We start from the raw sequence: 26,724 nt of genomic DNA, 5'->3' as shown, positions 1-26,724 counted from the left end.
TAAATCCCCAAATCTCCATTATTAAATCGTAAATCTCCATCAATAAACCCCCAAACCTCCATTAATAAACCCCCAAATCTCCATTAATAAACCCCCAAATCTCCATTAATAAACCCCCAAATCTCCATTAATAAATCCCAAAATCTCCATTAATAAACCCCAAAATCTCCATTAATAAATCCCCAAAATCTCCATTAAGAAACCCCAAAATCTCCATTAATAAATCCCCAAATCTCCATTAATAAACCCCAAAATCTCCATTAATAAACCCCCAAATCTCCATTAATAAACCCTAAACCTCCATTAATAAACCTTAAACCTCCATTAATAAACCCCAAAATCTCCATCAATAAATCCCAAAACCTCCATTAATAAACCCCATGATCTCCAGATCTTCCATTAATACACCCGAACTTTTATCAATACAACTGAACCTCCATTAATACAGCCCAGAACGTCTCGTTCACGCTTTTGAAACACGGTGGTTAGTTTACGAGGCACTGAGCGTTGAGTGGTTGGGAAGAGGAAGTTCCAAAGAAGCATGGACAGACAAAGTGAGTCGGCAAACCTCGGGACAGATGAAGTTCGATGTGGGGAAATGTAAAGCCTTTCACTCTGGACCGGAGAAGGACAAATCATCATATTTTCTTAATTGTGAGAGGCTGAGAGCCATGGGAGGGCAATGGTATACAAGGTACTTATGGCAAGTACACAGGTACGAAAGGCTAATGAAATGTTGGTCTTCTAGCAAGATGGCTGGAATATGAAGCAGAGAAATGTATGCTTTAATTGTACACAGTCTTGTTCTGAAGCTATGTTCAGTCTTATAGGCCTCAAGAAAGATATGTGGGCCTTACTTGCAAAGGGTATGTGTAGCACAGATTCACCATAATGAATCTAGGGTTTAAAGGATTAAATTATGAGGCTCCTTTGCACAAACTTGGCTTTCATTCCCTGAATTTTAGAATGTTGCGGGGTGATTTAATGGAGGCATTTAAAGTGATAGACGGATTCAAAAGTGTTGATACAGGAAGAAGATTTCCACAGTGAGAGAGTCTGGAATGAGACGCCAATCTTGACATTAGAGTGAGGCTATTCAGGAGTAAAACCAGGAAATTCTTTTTCCACACAAGAGGCGGGAGAAGTCTGGAACTCTCTCACCTAAAAAGGCAATGGGCGCGATCCAATGGCCACGCTGCATCGGAAAAGCAGCTTGCCGTGGCGCAGTGTGGCTGATAAAAGCCGGGAGACCCCACTCCCAGGATCTACCCGGCTCGCAATGCTTCGCGAGATCCAACGTCATCTCGTGGGACATTGCGATGTAAACTCCGCCCATTGTGGGCAGGGTCATGTTTTGACAAATATGCATATTAGAGAGAGACAGTAAACCTCACTCGAATGTGCAGATCCCCAAGGTACCTGAGACTTTGGGATTCATTCCTTTCGCCTTGGAGACCGTGGGTGAGTGCCGTCCAGTACTGGCCCCACAAATAGGGACCAGATGGAAAGGCACACGTGGGGGGTCTCCCAGGGGATTGGAGGACACCAGCTGCATGCTCTTTGGGCAGGGTGGTGTGTTGGCATTACTGGTGCCACCAGGGTGCCCTGGCAAGGCCACCTGGGCACCCTGTCAGTGTCAGCCTTGCACCTTGGCAGTGCCACCTGGGTGCCAGCCTGGTACATCCCAGGTGGCATTGTCAGGGTGCCAGGTTAGCTCTGCCAAGGTGCCAGGCTGGCATTTTTGCATGTGTGTAATTCGGCTGGGGTGCCCTGCATGGGTGTTGGGTGGTAGGGTGTGGGGTACCAGGGACCCTCCCACTGTGCAAGGGGGGGGGGGAAGGTTGGGGATTGCTTTGGGGGCCTCAGAGATCGGGATACCATTTAGAATTGGCGTCCCGATCTCTCGCTACACAGGGGAGTTCTGGCAAGTGGAGCTCCCCACTGTACAAATCGGGGCTACGGGCATGATCCAATGACCAAGCAGCATGTTCTCTGTAGGGTGAAAGCTATAGTTAGATTCATGCTAGACAAATGTGTCCGTATGTGTGGGGGTTGGTTTCAATTTCAACTGTGATTTAATTGTGCTTACAGAGGGTTGAGGCATGAGGAGTAAATAAACTAGCAGTGGTTGCTTCGGACTAGTGCCATGTAAGCTAGAGAAGCCTTTAAGTTTCAGTTCGGCTAGGGGCAGCACGGTGGCACAGTGGTTAGCACTGCTGCATCACAGCACCTAGGACCTGGGTTCGATCTGGTTTAGCTGGTTTGTTTAGCACACTGGGCTAAATCGCTGGCTTTGAAAGTAGACCAAGGCAGGCCAGCAGCACGGTTCAATTCCCGTACCAGCCTCCCCAAACAGGCGCCGGAATGTGGCGACTAGGGGCTTTTCACAGTAACTTCATTTGAAGCCTACTTGTGACAATAAGCGATTTTCATTTCATTCATCTTGGCCCCGGTACACTGTCTGTATGGAGTTTGCACATTCTCTCCGTGTCTGCGTGGGTCTCACCCCCACAACCCAAAAAGATGTGCAGTGTAGGTAGAATGGGCATCTGGGTGTCCTCAGGCTAGCAAGATGGGCCGAATGGCCTCCTTCTGTGCTGTAATCTTTCTACGATTCAATGTACTTTGTAATCCGTGTTAATCTTTTTTTAAAAAAAAAATTTAGAGTACCCAATTCATTTTTTCCAATTAAGGGGCAATTTAGCGTGGCCAATCCACCTACCCTGATCATCTTTGGGTTGCGGGGGCGAAACCCACGCAAACACGGGGAGAATGTGCAAACTCCACACGGACAGTGACCCAGAGCCGGGATCGAACCTGGGACCTCGGCGCCGTGAGGCAGCAGGGCTAACCCACTGTGCCACCGTGCTGTCCGCAATCCTTGTTAACCTTAAAATCTGTGTATAATTGTAAAGATAAGGTGGAGTAAAGGAGTATTGCATCATCATCCAATGTTTTTGTATTTAATAAATGTTTTTTTTTCTTGCTGTTAAACTAATTAGTGGGCCTGAGACTCTTTTCCTCCACATTGTCTAGAAGGTGAAGGAGTGGCATTTTCTCAGAAAATGGCAACGTGTCAGGTTCTGACTGAAAACCGAAGTGTTTCCCTCCAGAAACACAGCCACGTTCTCTGACCAGATCTTCTGTCCCTCTGTCGAAACAAAAATCAGGGGGTGTGGTTTGCGCCATCACTTTGGCAGGGCGGGGCCTGACAGAGCTGACAAGGCCGGCTCCACAAAGAACGGGGCGTCATGTTTAAAGGGGGCCCCAATCAGTAAAAAATATAAACTCCCTCCCACCTCCCTGGGGCCATGCAGGACCCCCGGCACAAGCTTCGGGGGAGGGCGGGGGGGTTGGAGAACCACCCCCAACCATGGATGTATCAGGAGGCACTCTCCCTCCTTCCCCCCCCCCCCACCACACTTAAGGGGAACACCCCCTCCCCCAACAGAGGAGGGTTACCCCCCCCCAGCAGTGCCCAATTCAGTGCCCCGGGGGGGGGGCAGTGTCAGGCCCGGGCACTGTCGCAATCCGGTAGTGATCCCTGGTGCCGTGACCTCACACCGCCAAGGGTGGTGCATATCACAGGGCAGGACGGTACGGCGTAAAGCCATTTAATGACATTTCAATTAATTTAAATTCATGCAAATAAAGTTCATGCATTTTTGGGGTGTGAAATTGATCATGTCCCAGCGGAGCGGGGGACGTGGGCGGAATCTCAAACCAAGATCTCTCCCCGGCACAAATCAGGTTGTGACCCCCCCTCGCAAGATGCCCTAACAGGATTTGCGTCCCCGGCTGATGGACCCGCAACATGGTGCGCGTGGCGTTTAGAGCCACAGACCGTCCCGTCCAGCTATCACATCAACTGGGATCGTAACGATTCAATTCTAATCAATCCTTATTTCAAATCCTCTATTATATCGGTTTAAAATATAAGAAAGGCGATGAAAATATCCGTACATTTCTTTGCTTCTCCAGTATTCATCCTGTTCTTTCAGATGTCTCCTTCTCTGTCTCGCAGAAACTGCTGAGGTCGATGAGGATGTCCCTGTTTCAGATTCCTCTGAACTTTGACCTCCGCTGCCGTGAGCGTCAAAGAGATGTTGTTCCACCGCTGACCGTATGGTCCTTTCTATAAAACTGCAAACACACACAGAGCTACTGAGCAACCAGCTGTTGCAGCAATTTGAAAATCGGGGCCCTTTCATGTGAAATCAGCTGAAATTAAATGTTTTCCTTCCAAAAGTGCACCGAGTGGACAAATCTTCACTCAGGTCAAAGCTGAAATCATTTTAACAGGCGTGTGCCTACTCACAAATACGCTTGCATCAGCACAGCACGCAAGCACATACGCACCAATAACATGCAAGCATGCAACCACCCTCCCATGCATACATATACAGGCATTCCGCATGCACACACATGCACCAATTTATACGCGCACGTATATGTTCCTACACCCTCACGTGCACGCATACACATGCATGCACTCATGCAAGCACACACATGTATTCATGTGCCTGCAGCCACACAAGCACACGGGATAAGCATTCACATGCAGACACACCCACTTGCATGTCCTCACACACACTCACGCCACAGCACCAAGAACCGAAAGAATTTTGGGGCAAATGAACAAACTGCCAATTGGGTGACCCGATTTTTTTCTTTGAGCCGGGGCAGGTTAAGTTGCAATGCAAAGGCTGCAGATGGAGGCAGAGCGCAGGCAGGAGATGGACGAGTCAAACACACAATCCAGTGGTCGCACGTTAAACGGGAGGATCAACGGGGGTGGGGGGGGGGGGGGGAAGAGGAAACGGCCGTCCCTCAGGGGCAACAGTCGCAGCTGTGTGACCGTGCACCCGATGCCTGCCTCAGCTTCATTGTCGGTCTCCCGCCGTGGTCTAAAAGAGTCCCAGGGGATAGGAGCTGTTGGAGGGTGGGGGGGGGGGGCGGCGCACGGGGAACCTGTAGCTCTTTGCTGTGCCCCTCCAGGCCACAGAGAGGCTGCGGCTGTGTTGAGCCCACTGCCAACCTTAAATCCTGAACTGAAAGCATCTGCCCCTGACAGAGCTGGCCGTGGCCTTAGCTCGAAATAGTTAAAAAGAATCTGGAGACGTAGCAGTTGAGAGATAACTTCTCACCCATTAAGACTGCGTACATGATAAACTTAACCATGTCAACAATGAACGTGATAAGTATCTCTTGTTACAAAATCAATACGGGGGGGTTAGGGGGTGATACTGGTTCGGAATCTGGCCGTGTGTTGGTAATCTGAGGATTGGAAGTGCAGAGTTTGGCGAGGAAATATTATTAGCAGATATTCTGACTGTTGTGCATTCAAACTGTGAATTGCCACTAACCACACAGATGCTTCCAATATTGCCCTTCCCTGAACCCTACCCGCAGCCCGGCAATCGCCATAATGGAATTTGGTTAACCCTAGTCCACCCCGACTTGGTACAGCCCTGGGATCAAACTTGGGTCCGTGTTGGGGGGCGTCACCCCTTTCCACGAATGCCTAGTCCAATTCACAGCTGTCCGTGGAGTCTCTAAACCAAAGGTTGTTTTGATCAAGACTTATTTTCATTTCTCATGGACTGAGCTGTAAGAAGGCAGAGGGATTGTGCGGGGTTGGGGAGGTTGCGCAGAGCAGGGGGTCTCGTCTCTTTGGTGCAACCAATATCTGTTTGCGGTATCCAAGGACGTTCGGCCCTTTGCATGTGTGTGCTGGCGCAATCCAGGGCTACTGAAAGCAAGGGGGGTCAACTATAGAAGCCAGCATCATCCACAGGTGGTAGAAAATTGGGGGAAAGGGGCATACAGTGAGAGAAGGAGGCCATTTGGCCCAATGTCCCTGGATCAACCGGGTCTTTGAAAGTGTGAGTCAATTAGACCAACTCCACCTCTCCTCCGCCAGCTCTTTCCCAGCATCACTGTTTCCCCTTTCAAGGACATATCATTCTGTGTTTCTCTATCCACTCAGAAAACAAACCCTCTCATTTCAAAGAAAGTTAAGAAAAAAATGTACTTACTCCCCCGCTGATGACATGGTGTTGACTGATGGTACATGTGTACTGCAATGACAAATAAAGACATGCAAATTTGATCATTAAAGCATCAGGGAGGGGAAATTGCAACAGTGATGATAAGAGGGGGCAGAGCTGACGCCACAGTGATTCCAGAGGGGGAAGGTCATGTCGCCCCTGGTTGAACTACATAATGCAAAGTGGGGTCCAAATAAAACAAGCTGGTGAAATTTAGGTCAAATTAATCGCTGAAGCACTGCAGCCCATCTGCCTAGCTCACTGGTACTCAGGGCTGAGGCCTGTTGTCTCAGAGGACAGGAACCACTGTGATGTAAATGAGTTACTGGGGACGTGAAGGGGGGGGGGGAAGGAAAGAAACTAACGCCAGCAAGAATTGTGTTCTCAATCGCAACCGAGTGCTCAAACTTAACCTCCTGAATCTCACTGAAGTAGATTGAGGTAATTAGGGGGAACACAGAGTCCTGGTGCGAATGACTTTAATCTTCAACCGCGGCAAGATTATGTCTCGAACGTTGAAGTCATGTAGAATAAAACCACAGCGGCGTTGACAATAACACAATGACTGAATACCCATTCATGAACAATTAGAACTAAGAAAAGGGCGATCAAGTGAGTGCCTTTGGGGCTGTCAATGTTTTTCCAAATTAACACTGGCCATGTGGCACGTGCTCTGCAAAAATAACAAGCAATTTACAAGGGAGGAAACACTCATTAAATGGTCTCTTGGTCTAGGAATGCTAGTAATTCAAGTGATGCAGCCTAATCTCTTGCCTTCAAAATGCTATTACCAGAAAAAGAAAGCTCTGGCGTTAGGGCAGTTGATGCAGCAGTTCAAACATTTCTTGGATCACGGTTTCAGGATCACGGTTTCCTTTAATTGGCGCAAACCCTTTAGCCGGAGCGCAGTTAGATTGTGGAATTCACTGCCACGTGGAGCAGCTGAGGAAAATATTCTAGAAGCACTCAAGGGGAAGTTAGATAAGCACGTGGAGGTTAAAAGGCTTGAAGGAAGGGCAGCAGGGTGGTGCAGTGAGTAGCACTGCTGCCTCACGGCGCCGAGGTCCCAGGTTCGATCCCGGCTCTGGGTCACTGTCCGTGTGGAGTTTGCACATTAGAACATAGAACATAGAATATTACAACGCAGTACAGGCCCTTCGGCCCTCGATGTTGCGCCGACCTGTGAAACCACTCGAAAGCCCCGTGTTTGTGTGGGTTTCACCTCCACAACCCGAAAGATGTGCAGGGTAGGTGGATTGGCCACACTAAATTGCCCCTTAATTGGAAAAAATGAATTGGGTACTCTAAATTTATATTAAAAACAAAATAGAAGGAGATGTCGAAAGGGTGTGGGGATGAAGCACAGTGGGAGGAGGCTTGTTTGGAGTATTAACACAAGACTTGATGGGCTGAATGGCATGTTTCCATCCTGGAAAACTGAATGTAAAAGCCCAATGTGCATTCATGTATAGCCTGCCAATGAAGTGCTTCTGAAGGACTGCTACTGTTGCAATGCACGAAACAGGGCAGCTAACCTGCAAACAGAAAGATGCCACAAACAGCCCCGGTCCAATTCAGTGCTTGCTACCCTGTGCGAAAACAAGATGCCCCCCCACTAGCCCCCTATGAACTTTGACAGGGTCAGCAGTGCCCAGCTGGCATGCCACTGCGGGGATCTTACTCTCTCGGGGGCACTTAGCAGAGGCTGCCAAACACCCTCCAAACGCTATTCTGCTGGGAGCAAGCGGGGCCCGCCAGCTGAGGGACGTGCGCTGTCCGCCACAGGGAGAGCCGGGTGTCACTCACCGACTGTAAACTCAGCTCACTGGAACAAATCGTTCCCTTTAATAATGTACCTTTGACGTGCACATCCACAACTCCCTCTCTGATCTCAAATTTCTAGTATTCACAAAACCTTCAGGTCTCATGGTGAAAACGTGCTTCTTTTTGTTTACACGAAGAAAGCCTCCTTATAATAAAAGGTGAATTTCACACAGTCTGGAAGAGATTTTGCTTCAAACTTCCAGGTTGCCACTGTAAGGAACTGGCTAAATCCTTGTCTGTTTTCTTATTTCTCTTTTTAATCCCTGTCCCTGCAACTTTACAGGTTTTGCTTTAGTCAAACTGAAAATACTCCTGGCCTCGTGTACCAGTACGGTCCACTACAGATCCAAGAGATCTGCGCCCCTCTAATTCTGACCTACTCTCGTTACACATAATTGCCACCATTACACGTGAGAATACCACCTGCCAGGTACGCGGTACATACTCGTGCGACTCGGCCAACTTTGTCTACCTCATACGCTGCAGGAAAGGATGTCCCGAAGCGTGGTACATTGGCGAGACCGTGCAGATGCTGCGACAACGAATGAACGGACATCGCGCAACAATCGCCAGGCAGGAATGTTCCCTCCCAGTCGGGGAACACTTCAGCAGTGGAGGGCATTAAGCCTCTGATCACCGGGTAAGCGTTCTCCAAGGCGGCCTTCAACCGCGCGACAACGCAAAATCGCCGAGCAGAAACCTATAGCCAAGTTCCGCACACATGAGTACGGCCTCAACTGAGACCTTGGATTCATGTCGCATTACATTCATCCCCCACCATCTGGCCTGAGCTTGCGCAACTGTCCTGGCTTGAGACAATTCACACCTCTTTAACCTGGGGTTACCCCTATCTCTGGATCTGTAAAGACTTAATTACCTGCAAATGCTCGCATTCTAAGCATTGTCTTGCATCTTTGACTTTGTTTATATATATGTTTCTGGAACCTACCTCTTCATTCAACTAAGGAAGGAGCAGTGCTCCGAAAGCTAGTGATTTGAAACAAACCTGTTGGACTTTAACCTGGTGTTGTAAGACTTCTTACTGCCTTTTGAAGAAGAGAGTTCCAGAGACTCATGATCTCCAAAGAGAAAGTATTTCTCCACATCTCTGTCTTAAATGAATGACCCCTTCTTTTTAAACAGTGACCCCTGATTCTAGATTCTCCAACAAGAGGAAACATCCTCTCCATATCCATCCTGTCAATACCTCCAGGATCTTAAAGGTTTTCATCAAGTTGCCACTCACTCTTCTAAAATCTAGTGGATACAAACCTAACCTCTTCAACCTTTCCTCATAAGACAACCCACTCATCTCTGGAATTAGATTAGTAACCCTTCTCTGAACTGTTTCTGGTGCACTTCCATCTTTCGTTAAATAAGGAGACCAGCCCTGTACACAATACCCCAGCTGTGGTCTCACAACTGAACTGTACAACTGAACAACTGAAGCATAACCTCCATACTTTTGTATCTCCTTATGTGTCTTGGTTTCATATTTTGTTTTATATTGTCTCCACGAAGAGTCTGGGGATGTTTTGTTATGTTGAAAGTGCTATATAAATACAATGGGAGGGCAGCACGGTGGCACAGTGGGTTAGCCCTGTTGCCTTACGGCGCCGAGGTCCCAGGTTCGATCACGGTTCTGGGTCACTGTCCGTGTGGAGTTTGCACATTCTCCCCGTGTTTGCGTGGGTTTCACTCCCACAACCCAAAAGATGTGCAGGCTAGATGAATTGGCTATGCTAAATTGCCCCTTAATTGGAAAAAATGAATTGGGTATTATAAATTTTAAAAATAAATAAATACAATGGGCAGCACAGTGGCTAGAACTGCTGCTTTACAGCGCCAGGTTCCCGGGTTTGATTCCTGCCTTGCGTCACTGTCTCTGCGGAGTCTGCACGTTCTCCCTGTGTTTGCGTGGGTTTCCTCCGGGTGCTCCGGTTTCCTCCCACAAGTCCCAAAAGACGTGCTGTTAGGTCAGCTGGACATTCTGAATTCTCCCTCTGTGTACCCGAACAGGCGCCGGAACGTGGTGACTCGGGGCTTTTCACAGTAACTTCATTGCAGTGTTACTGTCAGCCTATTTGTGACTATAAAGATTATTAAAACTGCAGTTGCTTTTGCAAGAGAGACCAGCTGCTGAATTAAATTGTAGCTCCTGTCAACCATGCCTTTGAGTTGAGTGACGACATATATCAATGATTGTAGACACCTATTCACACAGTTTCCACAGGGAAGCAATGGTTAAAATTACCCCCTGCCCTGCATAAGGATAGATGAGGTGACTGTGCTACTCTTCATACCTTAAAACAAAACAAAATTAGAACCCTTTCTCTCTCCATCCTGTCCTCAAATGATGGAATTTCCCCCCCCACCAAGTTGGTAACTCACTTAACTAAGAGAGGGCTGCTCTTAATGTGATCATGGCTACTGACCATGGGAGGACTGTACTGCGCAAAATAAAAGCACATGGCCAAGTACTGTGAACGGGGCAGGTTATAGGAAAAGTACTGTAACTGGCACCAAGTGACCCTGGAACCAGGTCAATCCTATTTTGTTGATTCGCCGTCAGCCAAAAACTGCGTGGCAGGTTTACACAAAATATTTGCAGTTCGCTCGCAAATATTTTTGGAGCTTTTAAAAAAAAAGGGTAAGATAAATGCAAAGTTTAGCTCAGCCTGGCCAGACACAGTCAACAATTTCTCTGTGCACATCTGTGCCTATCATTCCAAAGTGCTGATATCGTCCACTTCCAATCCATTACCACACAACCTAAACTCAGGGATTGTAGCAAGCACCTACTGTTGTACTGAGCAAGTCAGCAGGCAACGCTCTCCGTTTGGGAAACTAAGTGTAGACGCCGGGACTGAACTTCATTGCAGTGTTAATGTAAGCCTACTTGTGACACTAATAAAGATTATTATTATTATAATTGTGTGCAGTTTGCATTCCTGTTGGGAGCGCTATTTCTGGAGCAATTTAGGACATGCTAATAAGCCAGCACTCCGCTGGCGCAAATTCAGAACAATTCCCCATCCAGCAGGCGTTCGAACCATTGGGGCCGGAATTAGTGCCAAAGAGTCTGGCAGCTGGAGCTGTTTTTAAACGCTCCACTTACCACACACTCACTGCAACCACCAAGATGTCTCAGAGAAGACCTGCCCTCCCGAGGTTGGGAGTCCGAGGTGGACACACAGCTCCATGCCAGTGAAGAGCGGACGGGCACACCCTTCTCCAGTGTGGGCCGCAGACTTAAGCCTGCCCTCCTGAGCACTGCCTGGGAGGTGGTCAGCGCTGCCAGTCTCACCAGGAGGAGACAGCTGGTGATCCGGAGGGGAGTAGGGGGGGAGGGGGGGGGGGTCACTGGTGAGTCCTGTGCCCTGAGAGGGCAGAGAACCCAGGGAGGGATCTGTAGGCCACAGTGCAGGTGTGCTCTGGTTGGGGTGAGCTCTGCTGATCCCCTGCTTCCTCTGCAATGGGGCAGCGCTTCTGAGGAGTGCCAACACCTGGTGGGCCCCTGATTAAGCTTGGCCCTTGATGATACAGCTGGGGTGTGTGGGTGTCCATCGTGAAAGGGTGGAGCATATTGTGTCCATTTAAATGCGTGCAAATACTGGTCTTGTATGCAGACCTCGTTATCCCTATCCGCGAGGGACCGGAGTATGGCACCCGAACCGGCGCCAGGCATAGATGTCGATTTTGGTCAGCATCACAGCTGGTCGAGCTTTTCAAATTCAGTTGCCAAGCTCCTTGGTTTTGATTTTGTTCGTCTACCAACTCCTGTTAGGCATGAACGTGGATGATGTTGGAATCATAGATTCTTCCAGGGTTAAAATAATACTAATCGCTTATTGTCACAAGTAGGCTTCAATGAAGTTACTGTGAAACGCCCCTAGTCGCCACATTCCGGCACCTGTTCGGGGAGGCTGGTACGGGAATTGAACCCGCGCTGCTGGCATTGTTCTGCATTGCAAGCCAGCTATTTAGCCCACTGTGATAAACCAGCCGGAGGTCATTCAGCCCATCAAATCTGTGCCAGCTCTTTTAGAAAGCATGGGTGGGATTCTCCGTTGCCCGACGCTGATATCGTGATCGGCGCCGGTTTGACGCCAGTCAGCCATGCTCCACCTCCTCGGACGTGGCATCATCGCGCCGCGCGCCGTTGCAACAGCTTTGGAGCTTCACCGGCTCCGCCCCCGATGGGCTGATTTCCCGACGGCGTGGGACACGTGTGGTCTCGGCGGTTGGGAACCCGGCTGCGGACTGTGTCCAGCGCTACCACACTCAGCCGGGATCCATGCCACCGGCCAGGGGCGCTTCCACAAAGGCTGGGGGAACTGGCGGAGGGTGGCCAAGGGGTGGCCTGTGAGGTCGCGAATGGTGGGTTGGGATTGCCTGCGTCCGGTGCCATGTTGTACGGCGCGACCGCTGCAGGTCGTCAGCCGTGCAGATGCGCGGCCAGGGAACCGGCCATTCTCCGGCCGTTTTCGGCGCAGAATCCGGGAGTTTCATCCGGCCCCGCTGCTAGCCCCTCACCAGTCTGGAATCGGTGAGGGGTCGCCGCCGATTTCTCCATTTGACACCCCCCGCAAATTCTCCGTTCGAGCCGGCACTTAGCTGCTGAAACGGAGAATCCAGGCCCATAATTCCCACTCACCCTAATCTTTCTCCGCAACCTTGCAGTATTTATCCAATTTGTCTGCGAAAGTTATTATTAAACCTGTTCCCAAGGCCCTTTCAGGCAGTCAATTCCAGATCACAAAAACGTACTGCATAAAACATTCTCCTCAACTCCCATGACTTTTTTTTTGTTAACTGCCTTAAATCTGCGACCTTTGTTTCCTAACCCTCCTGGCAATGGAAATGGTTTCTCTCCATCTATTCGACCAAAAATGTGACTACCTCCAACAAAACTCCCCAAGCCCTCTCTGCATGAAAGAGCTTCCTTATCTTATGTGTCCATTCACATTCCTCACACATGGGGAATCCACAGCCCACTCTCTCCACTCATGCTAATTCAGCATTTTCCTGTCTAGAAATAACATCCGATGTGACTGTGACTCAGCTCAAACTATCCCTCCTCGAATTCCTTGACCTATCTGCCGCTTTTTACACAGTTGGTCAATCCAGCCTCGTTAAACACCTCTCCACTGGCGGGCGCCCAGCTCGGAGGGATTGCTCCCACTTGGTTCCAATCTGCTCTGTCTAGCCAGAGCGCCACCTGCCGCGGTTTCTCTTCCTGCTCCTTCATCATGACCTTCGGTGTCCCCAAGACTCTATCCACCGACCCCTCCTATTTCTCATCAACATGCTGCCCCATGACCGCATGATCTGAAAACACAGCATCACTTTTGCCGGGGTGTTTTTTTGCCCCCCGCATGTGGATTTGAAGGGAGGAAGGGGCACATGAAATCCAGTGGATGGCCTTCCCACTACCTAACCTTGTGCTGCTGATTTGTCTGAAATTTCACAAGGGGCATGGGGGAGCGATGCAGGGTGGCCTGTCTTGATGCCTTTAAGGGATCAATTAATGGGCACTTAAGGGCCTCATCCTGCACCCTCCATTATTTTACCTCCAGCAGGGGAGGTCCATGCGATGAGGGAAGCCAGGTAGCTTTAGCTGCAATGCTTGCAAACCTGGTGGCAATCGACTCTATATCTTTGCCATGACCAAGACTGCCGACTTTCACCTCACTAACACTGCACATCCGCACCTCTGGCTCAACCCATAGACTTCTCAAACCCTCACTCACACCATATAGCACAGCTCTCCTGGCCAACCTCATACCCCTATAAGTATATCCAAAGCTCGGCTGCCCAAAGGCTAAGCCACAGCGTATCCCATCACCGTGTGCTGCGCTCCCTGATCCATGTTGGCTTCCAGGATGGCATCACCAGAAATTATACCTTCTCCCGCTTGTTTGACATCCCTCCCTGAACTTGCTACTCCCTAGCTCTGTAACCTTTTCCAGCCTGACAACCCTCCGAGATCCCGGTGTTCCTCCAATTCTGGCCTCATGCACATCCCCGGTTTCCATCACCCATGATAGGTGTCTGTGCTTTCAGCTGACTCGGCCCCAAGTTCTGGAGTTCCTTCACCAAAACTCCCCATTTCTCTACAATCTTTTAAGACGCTCCTTAAAATTTACATTCATGACTACACTGTTGGTAACTGTGCTAATACCTCTTTCTGTGGCAGTGCTGAGAGTGGAGGCGGTGGTGGGGGGGGGGGGGGGGGGGGAACACTGTTTCCAAAATCAGGGGTCATAGAGAATGTCATAGTTCATTTAAGATGGAGATGGGGAGACATTTTTTCTCTTGGCGGGTCCAGAGTCCAGGGAACTGTCTTGCTAGATAGATTCTTGATTAACAAGGGGGTTGAAAGGTTATCGGGGGGTGGTCAGCAGGAATATAGGGTTGAGGTTACAGTCAGATCAGCCATGATCCTACTGAATGGCGAAGATGACTCGAGGGGCCGAATGGCCTCCTCCTGCCCCTAACTCATGCGTTCGTAGATTTTGGCCTCGAGTTCTGAGGGTGCCTAAAAAGCGTTGCCCAATTTCTGACAACTGTGACCATAAATGAAATTAAAGAGTTTATCCCTTAGCGAGTTACATTTTCACCATCAGTTAAACAGTTGAGACTCTAAGACTCTATCTAGCTCTTGGAGGTCTTGGTTTGGCTGATTCTAAAACCACATCCTAATATTTCAGAAACTAATCGCCAACCAGTGAAACTGTGACAAAAGAATCATCGAAAATCTACCTTAAATAAAATGGGGACATCGGCCGATCATCTTCTTGAGAGCTGAAATATAAAATAAACTTGTTTAAGGCAACTGAGCTACAAATATACAGCAGTCCTGGGTCTAATCTATGTTTCTGATGTTAAGTAATACTATCTTCACATTGGCAACGAAGACACCACACAAAGTATGAAGCTGGCAAGGACATTCAGAGAAACCAAAACATTGTAAATCTAATAGAACACACTCTGCTGAATTTTGTACATCAAATTTATAACATACAATCCGGCCATTTGGTCCAAATGGTCTATGCTCCATACTAGCCACCTCCCATTACTCTCCATCGAAATCTATCAGCATATCCTTCCATTCCTTTCTCCTTGGTGTGCTTATTCACAGAATGCTAATGTTATTTTCCTCAACTAATCACTGTGGCTGAGAGTTTCACAGTCTAACCATTCCCTGAACAAAGAAGCGTACAGCACAGGGACGGGCCCATTGGCCCTCCAAGACTCCGCCGATCATGTTGCCCTTCTCACCAAAAACCTTGTACACTTCCGGGATCCGTATCCCTCTATTCCCATCCTATTCATGTATTGTACTGTTAATACGGACAGTTCTCAAAGTGCAGTATTGATTATTGTTTTAAAAAAAAAAATTTAGAGTACCCAATTCATTTTTTCCAATTAAGGGGCAATTTAGTATGGCCAATCCACTTACCATGCACATCTTTGTGTTGTGGGGGCTAAACCCACGCAAACACGGGGAGAATGTGCAAACTCCAGTATTGATTATTGTATTGTTAATACAGAGAGTTCGCAAAGTTCAGTATTAATTGTTGTACTGTTAATACGGACAGATCTCAAAGTTCGATTTTGATTACTGATTTGTTAATACGGACAGTTCTCAAAGTTCAGTATTGATTAAAGATTTGTTAATACGGATAGTTCTCAAAGTTCAGTATTAATTGTTGTACTGTTAATACGGACAGTTCTCAACATGCAGTATTAATTGTTGTACTGTTAATATGGACAGTTCTCAAAGTTCAGTATTAATTGTTGTACTGTTAATACGGACAGTTCTCAAAGTTCAGTATTGATTATTGATTTGTTAATACGGACAGTTCTCAAAGTTCAGTATTAATTGTTGTACTGTTAATACGGACAGTTCTCAAAGTTCAGTATTAATTATTGTATTGTTAATACGGACAGTTCTCAAAGTTCAGTATTAATTATTGTATTGTTAATACGGACAGTTCCCAAAGTTCAGTATTGATTATTGATTTGTTAATACGGATAGTTCTCAAAGTTTAGTATTAATTGTTGTATTGTTAATACGGACAGTTCTCAAAGTGCAGTATTAATTATTGTACTGTTAATATGGACAGTTCTCAAAGTTCAGTATTAATTGTTGTACTGTTAATATGGACAGTTCTCAAAGTTCAGTATTAATTGTTGTACTGTTAATACGGACAGTTCTCAAAGTTCAGTATTAATTGTTGTACTGTTACTACGGACAGTTCTCAATGTTCAGTATTAATTGTACTGTTAATACGGACAGTTCTCAAAGTTCAGTATTAATTATTGCATTGTTAAGACGGACAGTTCTCAAAGTTTGATATTGATTATTGATTTGTTAATACGGACAGTTCTCAAAGTTCAGTATTAATTGTTGTACTGTTAATACGGACAGTTCTCAAAGTTCAGTATTAATTATTGTATTGTTAATACGGACAGTTCTCAAAGTTCAGTATTAATTATTGTATTGTTAATACGGACAGTTCCCAAAGTTCAGTATTGATTATTGATTTGTTAATACGGATAGTTCTCAAAGTTTAGTATTAATTGTTGTATTGTTAATACGGACAGTTCTCAAAGTGCAGTATTAATTGTTGTACTGTTAATACGGAGAGTTCTCAAAGTTCAGTATTGATTGTTGTACTGTTTATACGGACAGTTCTCAATGTTCAGTATTAATTGTTGTACTGTTAATACGGACAGTTCTCAAAGTTCAGTATAACTATTGCATTGTTAATACGTACAGTTCTCAAAGTTCAGTATTAATTGTTGTACTGTTAATACGGCCAGTTCTCAACATGCAGTATTAATTGTTGTACTGTTAATACAGACAGTTCTCAAAGTTCAGTATTAGTTATTGCATTGTTAATACGGACAGTTCTCAAAGTTCAGTATTAATTATTGCATTGTTAATACGGACAGTTATCAAAGTTCAGTATTGATTATTGTATTGTTAATATGGACAGTTCCCAAAGTTCAATATTAATTATTGTATTGTTAATACGGACAGTTCTCAAAGTTCAGTATTAATTGTTGTACTGTTAATACGGACAGTTCTCAAAGTTCAGTATTAACTATTGCATTGTTAATACGGACAATTCTCAAAGTTCAGTATTAATTATTGCATTGTTAGTACGGACAGTTCCCAAAGTTCAGTATTAATTATTGTACTGTTACTACGGACAGTTCTCAACATGCAGTAATAATTGTTGTACTGTTAATACGGACAGTTCTCAAAGTTCAGTATTAATTGTTGCATTGTTAATACGGACAGTTCTCAAAGTTCAGTATTAATTATTGTATTGTTAATATGGACAGTTCTCAAAGTTCAGTATTAATTGTTGTACTGTTAATACAGACAGTTCTCAAAGTTCAGTATTAACTATTGCATTGTTAATACGGCCAATTCTCAAAGTTCAGTATTAATTATTGTACTGTTAATACGGACAGTTCTCAAAGTTCAGTATTAATTATTGCATTGTTAATACGGACAGTTCCCAAAGTAGAGTATTAATTATTGTACTGTTAATACGGACAGTTCTCAACGTTCAGTATTAATTATTGTACTGTTAATACGGACAGTTCTCAAAGTTCAGTATTAATTGTTGTACTGTTAATACGGACAGTTCTCAAAGTTCAGTATTAATTATTGTATTGTTAATACGGACAGTTCTCAAAGTTCAGTATTGATTATTGATTTGTTAATACGGACAGTTCTCAAAGTTCAGTATTAATTATTGTATTGTTAATACGGACAGTTCCCAAAGTAGAGTATTAATTATTGTACTGTTAATATGGACAGTTCTCAAAGTTCAGTATTAATTGTTGTACTGTTAATATGGACAGTTCTCAAAGTTCAGTATTAATTGTTGTACTGTTAATACGGACAGTTCTCAAAGTTCAGTATTAATTGTTGTACTGTTACTACGGACAGTTCTCAATGTTCAGTATTAATTGTACTGTTAATACGGACAGTTCTCAAAGTTCAGTATTAATTATTGCATTGTTAAGACGGACAGTTCTCAAAGTTTGATATTGATTATTGATTTGTTAATACGGACAGTTCTCAAAGTTCAGTATTAATTGTTGTACTGTTAATACGGACAGTTCTCAAAGTTCAGTATTAATTATTGTATTGTTAATACGGACAGTTCTCAAAGTTCAGTATTAATTATTGTATTGTTAATACGGACAGTTCCCAAAGTTCAGTATTGATTATTGATTTGTTAATACGGATAGTTCTCAAAGTTTAGTATTAATTGTTGTATTGTTAATACGGACAGTTCTCAAAGTGCAGTATTAATTGTTGTACTGTTAATACGGAGAGTTCTCAAAGTTCAGTATTGATTGTTGTACTGTTTATACGGACAGTTCTCAATGTTCAGTATTAATTGTTGTACTGTTAATACGGACAGTTCTCAAAGTTCAGTATAACTATTGCATTGTTAATACGTACAGTTCTCAAAGTTCAGTATTAATTGTTGTACTGTTAATACGGCCAGTTCTCAACATGCAGTATTAATTGTTGTACTGTTAATACAGACAGTTCTCAAAGTTCAGTATTAGTTATTGCATTGTTAATACGGACAGTTCTCAAAGTTCAGTATTAATTATTGCATTGTTAATACGGACAGTTATCAAAGTTCAGTATTGATTATTGTATTGTTAATATGGACAGTTCCCAAAGTTCAATATTAATTATTGTATTGTTAATACGGACAGTTCTCAAAGTTCAGTATTAATTATTGTACTGTTAATACGGACAGTTCTCAAAGTTCAGTATTAATTATTGCATTGTTAATACGGACAGTTCTCAAAGTTCAGTATTAATTGTTGTACTGTTAATACGGCCAGTTCTCAACATGCAGTAATAATTGTTGTACTGTTAATACGGACAGTTCTCAAAGTTCAGTATTAATTGTTGCATTGTTAATACGGACAGTTCTCAAAGTTCAGTATTAATTATTGTATTATTAATATGGACAGTTCTCAAAGTTCAGTATTAATTGTTGTACTGTTAATACAGACAGTTCTCAAAGTTCAGTATTAACTATTGCATTGTTAATACGGCCAATTCTCAAAGTTCAGTATTAATTATTGTACTGTTAATACGGACAGTTCTCAAAGTTCAGTATTAATTATTGCATTGTTAATACGGACAGTTCCCAAAGTAGAGTATTAATTATTGTACTGTTAATACGGACAGTTCTCAACGTTCAGTATTAATTATTGTACTGTTAATACGGACAGTTCTCAAAGTTCAGTATTAATTGTTGTACTGTTAATACGGACAGTTCTCAAAGTTCAGTATTAATTATTGTATTGTTAATACGGACAGTTCTCAAAGTTCAGTATTGATTATTGATTTGTTAATACGGACAGTTCTCAAAGTTCAGTATTAATTATTGTATTGTTAATACGGACAGTTCCCAAAGTAGAGTATTAATTATTGTACTGTTAATATGGACAGTTCTCAAAGTTCAGTATTAATTGTTGTACTGTTAATATGGACAGTTCTCAAAGTTCAGTATTAATTGATGTACTGTTAATACGGACAGTTCTCAAAGTTCAGTATTAATTGTTGTACTGTTACTACGGACAGTTCTCAATGTTCAGTATTAATTGTACTGTTAATACGGACAGTTCTCAAAGTTCAGTATTAATTATTGCATTGTTAAGACGGACAGTTCTCAAAGTTTGATATTGATTATTGATTTGTTAATACGGACAGTTCTCAAAGTTCAGTATTAATTGTTGTACTGTTAATACGGACAGTTCTCAAAGTTCAGTATTAATTATTGTATTGTTAATACGGACAGTTCTCAAAGTTCAGTATTAATTATTGTATTGTTAATACGGACAGTTCCCAAAGTTCAGTATTGATTATTGATTTGTTAATACGGATAGTTCTCAAAGTTTAGTATTAATTGTTGTATTGTTAATACGGACAGTTCTCAAAGTGCAGTATTAATTGTTGTACTGTTAATACGGAGAGTTCTCGAAGTTCAGTATTGATTGTTGTACTGTTTATACGGACAGTTCTCAATGTTCAGTATTAATTGTTGTACTGTTAATACGGACAGTTCTCAAAGTTCAGTATTAACTATTGCATTGTTAAGACGGACAGTTCTCAAAGTTCGATATTGATTAGTTAATACGGACAGTTCTCAAAGTTCAGTATTGATTATTGATTTGTTAATATGGACAGTTCTCAAAGTTCAGTATTAATTATTGCATTGTTAATACGTACAGTTCTCAAAGTTCAGTATTAATTGTTGTACTGTTAATACGGCCAGTTCTCAACATGCAGTAATAATTGTTGTACTGTTAATACGGACAGTTCTCAAAGTTCAGTATTAATTGTTGCATTGTTAATACGGACAGTTCTCAAAGTTCAGTATTAATTATTGTATTGTTAATATGGACAGTTCTCAAAGTTCAGTATTAATTGTTGTACTGTTAATACAGACAGTTCTCAAAGTTCAGTATTAACTATTGCATTGTTAATACGGCCAATTCTCAAAGTTCAGTATTAATTATTGTACTGTTAATACGGATAGTTCTCAAAGTTCAGTATTAATTATTGCATTGTTAATACGGACAGTTCCCAAAGTAGAGTATTAATTATTGTACTGTTAATACGGACAGTTCTCAACGTTCAGTATTAATTATTGTACTGTTAATACGGACAGTTCTCAAAGTTCAGTATTAATTGTTGTACTGTTAATACGGACAGTTCTCAAAGTTCAGTATTAATTATTGTATTGTTAATACGGACAGTTCTCAAAGTTCAGTATTGATTATTGATTTGTTAATACGGACAGTTCTCAAAGTTCAGTATTAATTGTTGTAATGTTAATACGGACAATTCTCAACATGCAGTATTAATTGTTGTATTGTTAATACGGACAGTTCTCGAAGTCCAGTATTAATTGTATTGTTAATACGGACAGTTCTCAAAGTTCAGTATTAATTATTGCATTGTTAATAGGTACAGTTCTCAAAGTTCAGTATTAATTATTGCATTGTTAATACGGACAGTTCTCAAAGTTCAGTATTAATTATTGCATTGTTAATACGGACAGTTCTCAAAGTTCAGTATTAATTATTGCATTGTTAATACGGACAGTTCTCAAAGTTCAGTATTAATTATTGTATTGTTAATATGGACAGTTCTCAAAGTTCAGTATTAATTGTTGTACTGTTAATACAGACAGTTCTCAAAGTTCAGTATTAACTATTGCATTGTTAATACGGCCAATTCTCAAAGTTCAGTATTAATTATTGTACTGTTAATACGGACAGTTCTCAAAGTTCAGTATTAATTATCGCATTGTTAATACGGACAGTTCCCAAAGTTCAGTATTAATTATTGCATTGTTAATACGTACAGTTCTCAAAGTTCAGTATTAATTATTGCATTGTTAATACGTACAGTTCTCAAAGTTCAGTATTAATTGTTGTACTGTTAATACGGACAGTTCTCAACGTGCAGTATTAATTGTTGTACTGTTAATACGGACAGTTCTCAACGTGCAGTATTAATTGTTGTATTGTTAATATGGGGAGAGAAAACAATCAATTCCAGGTCAGATGCACCATTCCCGGCTGCTGAATTTGCAATACATACAGGAATACGCAAATTAGGCACAGATTGGCACTGAAACATCATGGAAATACTCAAGCCTTTTCTGAGGCTTCGGGGACCATCCAGTGAGGACACAGCAGCCTGTACTTATTTTGCTCTCATTCGTGATTGAAAAGTTCCAAGGCAGTTTACGGATAGATGTAGAGAAAACCATTATCAAGTCAGAAAAAAGAAAGTTTGAAGCTAAGAAGTCAGCTTAGGTTCAGTTTGTACACCCTTGTCTCTGAGTTAGAAAGGAGGGGGCAGAAGACCCACCCCAGAGACTTTTAAAAACAAATTTAGAGTACCCAATACTTTTTTTTCCCAATTAAGGGGCAATTTAGCATGGCTTTGGGGTGTCCTGAGATCGGGAAAGACAAATTATTTCTTCAGTCCCACCACTTTTCAAAAAGATGGTCCAAATTAAGAGTGGGCGGGTGGGGGGGGGGGGGGGGAGAGTTTGACTCAATCAAGAAATTCAGATGAAGTCACAAACTCAGAGTGGTTCCTGGATGTCATCCGAAACTCAAGATTGAATGGCATTCTTGTAACCTTCCCCCTTGGGCTTTGCGTTACATAACGGCGCTGCAAACATGGGTATACATGACATGGAAAAGATAGATACATTTCTTAAATTATGTGTTTTGTTTCAGGAGCAGAGACTGGTGCTACTTTTGACTTACGATCTCATGAATACCATTCCCTTAAATTTCTTAAATTGTGCTAGGTACCAGGTGAGGAAACAATGCTCCTCATTAAGGCTAGCCATGGAGCAAAAATCAAAAGTTCATAGAATCACTGTAGTGCAGAAGGAGGCCATTCAGCCCTTATAGTCTGCACCAACCCTCACAAAGAACACCCAATCTAGGCCCACAGCTCCCCCTATGCCCGTAACCCAATAACCCCACCTAACCTTTTGAACACTAAGGGGTAATTTATCATGGCCAATCTACCTAACCTGCACATCTTTGGACTGTGGGAGGAAACCGGAGCACCCGGAGGAAACCCACGCAGACACGGGGAGAACGTGCAGACTCCGCACAGACAGTGACCCAAGGCGTGAATTGAACGCGGGTCCCTGGTGCTTTGAGGCAGCAGTGCTAACCACTGTGCCTCCGTGCCGCCCAAAGGTTCACTTCAATGCGATTGTGTTATTGCTAGTGAATCTCGAGCCCACACGGAGTGATTCGTGGGAAGGCCAGCATTAATGATGTCCTTTTGATTTGATTTTTATCCTTCCAGTAAATCCTAGTGTCAGAAATATAAAGCTACTTCCAGGTGTGTTGAAAGAGACGTGAACTTTTAATACGGCAGAGGGCTGAATGATCTACTGGAGGTCTTCAAAATCGTGAAGGTGTTCAACAGGTTACACATGGAGAGGATCTTTCCACTCGGTGGGGGAGGGGGGGGGGGGGTCCTAACAACAAGGGCTGCACATAGAAAGCTCGTCACCAATAAATCCCCGAGGGGAGAGGATGATGAGTATACGGACTTCCTCATCAGAAAGAAGGGAGATACTGGCAGCTTTCTTCTTAAACAACTATCAGACAACTATCCCTGGAAGCAGAATTCCATAAATCCCTTTTTTTCCCAAAGGGTTAAAATTTGTGTGTGAAAATGTAAGTGGGAGAGTGCTGCAGAATCGGAGCAGGGGCTGGCTTGATGGGCCAAAATGAATCTTATGACACCATGAACCTTTGGTGGTTCTACTTGGCCCCCTGTTCACTTAATTGTAGGTTATTGGATTCAAGGCACTAGTCAGTCTCTGCTCTTCATAAAGTATTTGGGAGCATTGGAGAATCTCTCCATATTACAAGTGTAACATTGCAATTAGAAATGCTATTTACTTTTATAGAATTTAATGAAATTTACAGTACAGAAACAGGCCATTCAGCCCAACTGGTCCATGCAGTGTTTGCGCTCCACCGGAGCCTCGCCCCACGCTATTGCCCTATGGGTGGGGCTGGTTTAGCTCAGTTGGTTGGAGAACTGGTTTGTGATGCAGAAGCAAGGCCCACAGCACAGGTTCAATCCCCATAGCAGCTGAGATTATTCATCAACCTTGCCCCCTGCCTGAGGTGTGGTGATCTTCAGGTTAAATCACCATCAGTCAGCACTCCTCCTCAAAGGGTCATCTGGGACTATCTTTACTTTATATCCTTCTGTTCATTTCACCTTTAACTAGACTCTCTTCAATAGAATCTACGCATTTTACCTCAACTACCCTGTGTTGTAACCAATTCCACACTCACCATTACTGGTTTTAGCACCCGCCCTCCCCCACCAAGTGGTAAGATCCTCTCCATGTCTAACCCGTTGAAGCTCTTCACAAGTTTGAAGATCTCCATTAGATCATTCAGCCCTCTGGCATATTAAAAATTCAAATCTCTTTGAACACAAACACAAATATTTTTTTTTTTTTAAATTTGGAGTACGCAATTAATTACTTTATTCCAATTAAGAGGCAATTTAGCGTGGCCAATCGACCTACCCTGCACATCTTTGGGTCGTGGGGGTGAGACCCACGCATACATGGGGAGCAAACACAAAGATAACTCCTGAGCCTAAAGGAGTTTATCCTGCAGAAGTTTTCTTTCATAGCCTGTGCCCCTTCCCTCTCAATTGTTTAGGAAATCAAATCCACTCAATATGCACAAGTAGAAAACACAAAAATATATGGCAGATTACATAAACTATGCATTGATAAATAATTTTAAAAATGTAATCCCTTCGGTGTCACTTTCCACCAGTTCCAAGGTCAATCTGATCCTTGACATCTTTTATATTCCAGAACTATTGCTTCAGTCAATACATTTGGGCACAAAGTGGTTACATCTTTCCTGACATTGTAACTTCACTTTGAAGGAAATCCCCGGAGATTCGGCAGAAAGAGCCTCAGAAAGCTGCAATTTTACAGCGGAGAGGGAAGAGGGAATCCCTTTGGAAATGCAGCACCTCCCCCCCCCCCCCAAAAAAAAAAACCCACCCCAAAATAGAGGGTCCTGTATCGCACTCCACGGGTCGTCAAGGTTATTATGATGAGAAAAGTGACCCATTCAGAAGTCAATGTTCAGCACTGTTGACTGCAGTTTATGCTTCAGTGGTGAGTAGTGTGTGTGTGTGTGTGTGGGGCGGGGGGTGGTGCTGCCTCCCCTCGTAAGATCGGCGGAGACACGGAATTCCCGGCGTCAAGGTGAAATCTGGGGCATTTCAGCAGCCACTTCTGTTCGCCTGGAGGAGCGCCCAGTGGATTCAATCTCCAGCTGCGGGAGGGGATTCTATATATTTTTTTTTAAAAAGCAAACTTATTTTCAAAGTTTGCCTTTTCATTAAAGGTGTGCTTTTTCAAGGATTCCCAAAGCTCACAAGGAAAAGAGTTTGGAGGGGTCACAATCTCCCCACAGTAAACAGAACACTGTATGGTTTTGTGGGGTAGGTGACTGTGGCTGGAATGTGTCAGACTGCTGTACAATTCTCTCTGATCACAGACACACGCACGTTTGGCAGCTTTCCTTTGGGACCGAGAATAAATCGCGACGTTGCACAGAGAATTAAATAAAGCCTCACTGTATTCTTCAGCTCCCCTCTCAAGAGTTTAGACCGGGATTCAATTACTTTTCTTTTCCAAAGAAAAAAAATTGTAGCCTGAAACTCCAATGGAAAACTTGACATCCAAGATTTTAAAAGAAATGATTGAAATAGAAGCACTGGAAAGGACCTCAAAGCACCAGACAGCTGAAACTGACACAAACGCGCGAGAAGTAGCAATTAAACCTCTGTACCTTCGCATTGGGACAATTTCACAAGCCATGGTCTCTCCCCCACCCCCGATCCGCTGGGGCAAGTCTCTCTCTGGCTGAGGGTGTTTGGAGCAGCACAGCTCGCAATGGGAGCGGCAGCTGGTTATATATATACAGCAGGGTGGCGCCCAGCTGCGGGAGACAGGGGGAGGCAGGGCTACCCCACAGCAGGGCTGCTATTGCTCTCAGGCCATGTGTTCAGCCAGTCCTTAGGGGGAGTGCCCGCTGACTTGGAAATGCATCACCTTCCCTCCCTCCCTAACAGCACTGCGGGTGCACCTACACCACATGGACTGCACCGGGTTCAAGAATCAGAGAATTTACAATGCAGAAGGAGGCCATTCGGGCCGTCGGGTCTGCACCGGCCTTTGGAAAGAGCACCCGACTTAACCCCACACCTCCACCCTATCCCCGTAACGTCACCTAATCTTTTGGACACTAAGGGGCAATTTAGCATGGCCAATCCACCTAACCTGCACATCTTTGGACTGTGGGAGGAAACCGGAGCACCTGGAGGGAACCCACGCAGACACGGGGAGAACATGCAGACTCCGCACAGTCACCCGAGGCTGGAATTGAACCCTGGAGCTGTGAGGCAGAAGTGCTAACCACTGTGACACCGTGCCTCCCCAAATTTAGAGTACCCAATTCTCTTTTTCCAATTAAGGGGCAATTTAGCGCCACCAATCTAGCTATGCTACACGGGTCATGGGGGTGAGACCCACACAGACACAGGGAGAATGTCCAAACTCCAGACGGGCAGTGACCCAGGGCCGGGATCAAACCTGGGACCCCGGTGCCGTGAGGCCGCAGTGCTAACCACTGCACCACCCTGCTGCCCTCACCATCACCTTCTCGAGGGTAATTAGGGATGGACAATAAATACTGGCCTTGCTAATGAGGCCCATATCAGTGAATGAATTTTAAAATGTGGTTGTTTTTACACCAGGTGCTCTTAGCACAATGTTTAGCACTGCTGCTTCACAGGATCAGGGACCCCAGATTCGATTCCCGGCTTGGGACACTGTCTGCGTGGAGTCTGCACGTTCTCCCCATGTCTGCGTGGGTTTCGTCCGGGTGCTCCGGTTTCCTCCCACAGTCGAAAGTTGTGCAGGTTACGTGGATTGGCCATGCTGAATTGATCCTTAGTGTCCAAAGATATACAGGTGAGGTGCTACGGGTCAGGGCAGGCGGGTGGACCTAGATAGGGTGTTCTTTCGGAGGGTCGCAGACCTGATGGGCTGAATGGCATCCTTCTGCAATGTAGGGATTCTACGCATTCCCTCTGACTGACACTGATCAGAGGGGACATGGTCAAGGAATGGCATCGGGTGCAAGACCAGCACCTTAATGTTACCATGGTGCATGCAAGTTGCTGGTG

The 26,724-nt window shown here is 44.3% G+C and overlaps 1 protein-coding gene across 3 annotated transcripts in view; it reads right to left on the bottom strand.

Annotated features, from left to right (window-relative positions):
• fam13a (family with sequence similarity 13 member A) overlaps positions 1-26,724 on the bottom strand; it is a 299,844-nt gene that overhangs the window by 70,753 nt on the left and 202,367 nt on the right. For all 3 annotated transcript variants that reach the window (XM_072495341.1, XM_072495343.1, XM_072495342.1), the window contains 3 exons: positions 14,640-14,681; positions 6,039-6,080; positions 3,964-4,143 (listed from right to left, as the gene is read on the bottom strand). In XM_072495341.1, coding sequence (XP_072351442.1) covers positions 3,964-4,143; positions 6,039-6,080; positions 14,640-14,681 — 264 coding nt within the window. The remainder of the gene's footprint in view (positions 1-3,963; positions 4,144-6,038; positions 6,081-14,639; positions 14,682-26,724) is intronic.

This window comes from Scyliorhinus torazame, chromosome 3 (genome assembly GCF_047496885.1).
Source record: "Scyliorhinus torazame isolate Kashiwa2021f chromosome 3, sScyTor2.1, whole genome shotgun sequence".
Taxonomy (NCBI): Eukaryota; Metazoa; Chordata; class Chondrichthyes; order Carcharhiniformes; family Scyliorhinidae; genus Scyliorhinus; species Scyliorhinus torazame.
The sequence above is the reverse complement of the archived record's forward strand: the minus strand, read 5'-3'. Positions and strand labels throughout refer to the sequence as shown.